This window comes from Sinocyclocheilus rhinocerous, unplaced genomic scaffold, assembly GCF_001515625.1.
Source record: "Sinocyclocheilus rhinocerous isolate Xijiao unplaced genomic scaffold, SAMN03320098_v1.1 scaffold257, whole genome shotgun sequence".
In the NCBI taxonomy this organism is placed as follows: domain Eukaryota; kingdom Metazoa; phylum Chordata; class Actinopteri; order Cypriniformes; family Cyprinidae; genus Sinocyclocheilus; species Sinocyclocheilus rhinocerous.
The window spans coordinates 216,114-221,338 of record NW_015634026.1 but is presented as its reverse complement, the minus strand read 5'-3'; the positions used below and the strand labels follow the sequence as shown (position 1 = coordinate 221,338).

General features: G+C 37.7%; 1 protein-coding gene across 1 annotated transcript in view; it reads left to right on the top strand.

Moving 5' to 3' along the window:
• Positions 1 to 5,225, top strand: part of LOC107745210 (protocadherin Fat 3-like) — a 150,907-nt gene that overhangs the window by 110,097 nt on the left and 35,585 nt on the right. The window contains exon 9 of the mRNA XM_016559067.1: positions 799 to 867. Within this exon, the coding sequence (XP_016414553.1) occupies positions 799 to 867 (69 nt within the window). The remainder of the gene's footprint in view (positions 1 to 798; positions 868 to 5,225) is intronic.

Sequence of the window (5,225 nt, the reverse complement as noted above, 5' to 3'; positions counted from 1 at the left end):
AAACAATTGAGAAAGAAAATGGATGTGTAACAGTATATTGGTTCACAGCAGTTTAATGTTCCTGTTGCTTTCTCTGTCATAAATGTTAATCAAACAACAAAACACAAAGAAAAATCACTTTTGTAGCTTTAACACAGATTTATTAGATTTTATAGTGAAAACTGCAGTTATTTTACATTTGATTATTCAGTTTCTGTACCTGAATACTGTTAGACTTACCTGAAAAATATAAAGCACTGCTTTTTCATTGATTTTTTTTTTCCAAATAGAGCTATTGAAGTCATCTGATTTTTTTCCCATATTGCAATATATATCGCAGAGAAAAAAAATATTGCAATGTGAGTTTTTTCCAATATCGTGCAGCCCTAATACTAATGACCGCCTTGATGGTTAATTATTATATTATATTATATTATATTATATTATACAATATTAGAGAGTGTGTTCATTTTAATAATTCTCTACAGTAATATTAATAACGGCAAGTTATTACACAGTGATGTTGATGTTCCGGACACTGAGGTCCTGTATCTGTTGATCTGGTAGGCAATGGGAGAGTCAGATTTGCAGCATGCATGCCGTTCGGTGTTCAGATACCTTCTGTTTGCTTCAGCAGCACCTGCTCTGCACTCTTTCGCTGCTCTGCCTCTCTTTTTCTCCTCCTCTTCTTGAGTCACAGGCCACTTCCTCTTTATTTCTTTTATCCTTCGACTCTTCATTTTTTGCTTCTGTTGTTCTACTGTATCTCTCTTCCATCCTCTCTTCCTCTCTCTCTTTCTAAATGCTTCGTATGGGAAGGTCCACGCTCTTTCCGTGAGATGTTCTATATACAACAGACCGCTTGCGGCAGGAACTGTTCTACAGAAGGTATCTTTATCAGTTCAGCCGAACTCTTTTCCTCTTCTTTTTTTAACTCTTCTCTCTGTCAGTTTTTCTTTCTGTGGTTTCTCTCTTTCTCTTTTGTAATTCTGTATTGTGATCTCTTCTTCTGTCTTCAACTCTGTCTGTCTGTCTTTCTCTCTCTGCATGTCCAGGGCTCAACGCAATGATTTTTATGTTGCCCGGTTGAAATTTTCCGTTGTCCCACCACAAAGAAAAAAAGTTAGTTTTCATTGTTTTTGAGCCCATGTTTCTAATAAATAAAGTTGTTACAACACCAACATTTTAGATTTGGTTAACACTGAAGTTTCACAGTTTTCAATTCCCATTTGATAGCACATCAAAAACTAATACTAAGTTCAAACATTACAACAAACAAACAGTCAATAATGAACAAATTACAAGCAATAGCACAGATAAATACAATAGAAAAGTGATAAAAATGAAATACAGTGCTTTTCAGGTAGTATTCAGATAAGAAATAGATAAGAATAATCAGATGTAAAATAACAATCCATAGTCTTCACTGTATAAATTAAATGTAGATTACACGCACAAAAGTTATTCAGTCAAAAGCAGTTAGTGATTTCCTCTTTTTCTTTTGTTGTAGAAGAGATAGTTCACTCAAAAATGAACATTTTGTCATCATTTACTCACCGTCCACTTTAGTTGTTTGTTTCTTCTGTTGAATATAAAATAAGTTATTTTAAATAATGTTGTTACCAAGCAGTTGACGGTAGCCATCGACTTCCATAGTATTATTTTTTTTTCTATAATATGGAAGTCAGTGGCTACCATCAACTGTTTGGTTACCAATATTCAAGTTTTTTTTTTTTTGGGTTCAACAGAAGAAGTTCATGTAGCTTTGGAGCAACTTGAGAGGGAGTAAATGATGACTATATTCATTTTGGAGTGAAGTGCCCAACGCAGCAGGTTTTACATGTATGCAACTGTCACTTTAAGACTGAATGCACGGATCCACTATACTGATACACATGGATTTTTTTTCAGGATGTTAATGTTCACTTTACTTAATACTCTCCAAAACTGTTATTTTTACATAAACCATTTCTTTCGCATCTAATAATGCTATAGTGGACAAAAACAGACCAAAATATGTCCAAATGCCCATCTTGGAGAGTTCTCTTTTCGCATCTTAAATGGTTTTTAAATTGCTTTAATGTTAATATTGACATCTTCTAAACGCCTGCAAATGATAAACTTACGTAATGACGCCGTGACAATTTCATCAGGTCAGTCCGTATTGTCTAGCCCTGATGTCTCTCTCTGTCTGTCTGTCTGTCTGTCTCTTTTTCTACCTGACTGTCTGTCTTTCTGTCTTTTTTTTCTCTCTGCATGTTTGTCTCTCTCTTTCAGTGATTCTATTTGTCTCTTTATTCTTCAGTCTTTCTCTCTTTCTCCCTCTGTCTGTCCCTCTCTATATATTTATATAAGTTCAGCAGAACTGCTCTTGCTCTGTTGCCGTTTAACCATCAGCTAGCTCTGCTTTCCTATCATCCCTTGGTGTTGTGCTGTGTTGCTTAAACGTGATTGGTTGGGATGTGAATTTGAGGGTGTGTTTCTTGATACAAATGTGATTTAAATGTGCGTTTGATATATTGCTGTGTGTGTGTGTGTGTGTGTGTGCGCTTCGCATTTACTGTGCAGTGGCGATAATGGTTTAATTCCTGCTTCCATTCATGTGTGTGTGTGTGTGTGTGTGTGTGTGTGTGTGTTGTTTATGAGCTACCTAAAACCCTTCTGGCGGTCGTTGACCCAGCCTTATCATCTGCAGCCTGATTAAATGCGTCATTAAACAGCCAATCGAGTGTGCATAAAGGTCAGGGGTCAGCCCAGGGTTAGCTTGCCAGACGAGGGAGAATGTGAGAGGACGGCGATGGTTGACGGTGATGAATGAAAGGGTGTGTAAGTGAGTGTATGCGTATGTAAGTGTATCTCTCCACCGGGTGTTACAGCAACAGGCGGCACGAGATGATTAATGCGCCCTGGGTAGAACGAGTGTGAAGAGGGAGCATAGCACCCTGCCAAAACACACTTCACCTCTGTTCACACGCATAGGGGTTCGAACACACTCATGCACCAAGGCGATCTACGTCTTAAAGGGATAGTTCCCCTGTAAATGACAGTTCTGTGACCATTTGCTTACCCTCATGTTGTTCCAAAATGATGTGAATTTTTTTCTTTTATAGATGTAAGTCAGAATGGTGACACTGCTTTTTTTCCATACAATGAAAGCAAATAGCTTTAAGGGGCTAAAAAAAAAAACAGAAAAGTAGTGCATGTGACTTGAACATGTATTTCAAGTCTTTTGAAGTTTTGTGTGAATGAATGAAAACAGACTGAAATTTAAGTCTTGTTTGTGTTGTTAAAATTTAAATGATATGATAAAATGAGTGATACCAAAATTTGTTATTCATTGTCTTGTGACTAATCAAAATGTAGCAAAACTAGTCTAGAGTGAAGTTTGAGGCCTGTGATGGAGGGCAAGATTTACAGTGAATTATAACTGAAATTTCAGCTTGTTTCTCACACAAAGTTATCATATGATTCAGACATTTTTATAGTGCATTTTGGAGCTTGACAGCTTCTGGTCTGCTTTTGTTGTGTGGAAAAGTGCAATGTGAACGTTCTGTAACATCTCTTGCGTTGCATGGAAGAAAGGTTTGGATTGACGTGAGGGTGAGCAAATAATCACAGATATTTCATTTTTGGGTGAACTATCCCTTATAGTCTAACAGCTGACTTTCACTGTGCGATAACAGTTGTTTCTTTGATCCATATTTTTGGTTTGCCTTTCTTTTGTTGGTGTTAATAGTCTATGAGGCACTCTTTCCTCTTTGAGCAGAATCTAGAGAGCGCTGTGTGTTTGTGGGCAGCACAGGGTGCGAACTACGGGGGAGCTAGGGGGAGCTCGGCTCCCCTTAATAAGACATGGGCTCCCCTGAAAACGGGATTTGTGAAATTTTGGGGGGTCTCAAAAAATATTGACAATGTGTTATTTTGACGTGCAATTTCAGTTTTGTGTAATGTGATCATCGTGGATTATTATGTGTAAAATTGCAAAAATATCATTCATTCATGCATGACGGCGATTTAAACCTAATTCACTTCAATAAAGATAACTATACATGCTATTCTTGTCATGAGCATCAAGGTGTGGGGGCGCTGCGGTGCAAATTCCACTCATGTTTAGTACATGTTAACTCAAAGATTCATAGAAAATACCCCCCCTTATAAAAAAAAAACAAGTGGGCTCCCCCAAAGTCCACGGTATAGTTCGAACACGTGTCTGTTAGACTGTGTTTGTGTAGTATGTGTAGAAAAATATAGACTTGAAGTCTTGGAGAAAATGGAGGAATCTTTTTTATATCTCTTCAGAGTAGCACACACACATGCATAGCGATTTAAACCTAATTCACTTCAATAAAAATAACTACATGCTATTCTTGTCATGAGCATCAAGGTGTGGGGGCGCTGCGGTGCAAATTCCACTCATGTTTAGTACATGTTAACTCAAAGATTCGTAGAAAAAATATAAACGTTGGACTCTGTGGTCGATTCTGTGTTAAGGTAAGGCATGTTATTCGCAATTATGTGTTGTGGCTGGGTTGTTAGGTCTGCGTGACTCTCGATGTCTTAGGCCTAACTGAACGGAACGGAGGAATTATGGTATTCTTCTGTAGCCTGACGACGAGTAACTTTAACCGTTGTTCATCTGAACTCAAAGACAGCCTGATGCTTTGTTTATAGACTATTTGTGGGTGGCTGTTTGTTGTTTCACCTATCAATTCGTGTCGATAAAGTATAATAGGGTAATCCTGTATAGTGATTTATCCTATATAGTGCTTGCATAAAGCAAGTAGTGCATATAAAAAAAAAACAAGTGGGCTCCCCCAAAGTCCACGGTATAGTTCGAACACGTGTCTGTTAGACTGTGTTTGTGTAGTATGTGTAGAAAAATATAGACTTGAAGTCTTGGAGAAAATGGAGGAATCTTTTTTATATCTCTTCAGAGTAGCACACACACATGCATACATATGAGAGTGTATATGTCTGCATATATTGTGTTAGTGTTTTGCATATGTAGGATGTCTGTATATGTGTGTTTATATAAGGATATATTGCGTGTTTGTGTGTGTGTGTGTGTGTGTGTGTGTGTGTGCGCATTGCATATGTGGGGTGTGTGTTGTGTATCTGCTGTGTGTGTATCTGTGGGTATAATGAGGAAATCCCATCCTACTTATGTTTAGCACTTCCAAACCCTGTATCGCCCCCATCTGGTATACCTGAGTACTACAGTGGTGTGAGTTTGAATCTGTGTGCAA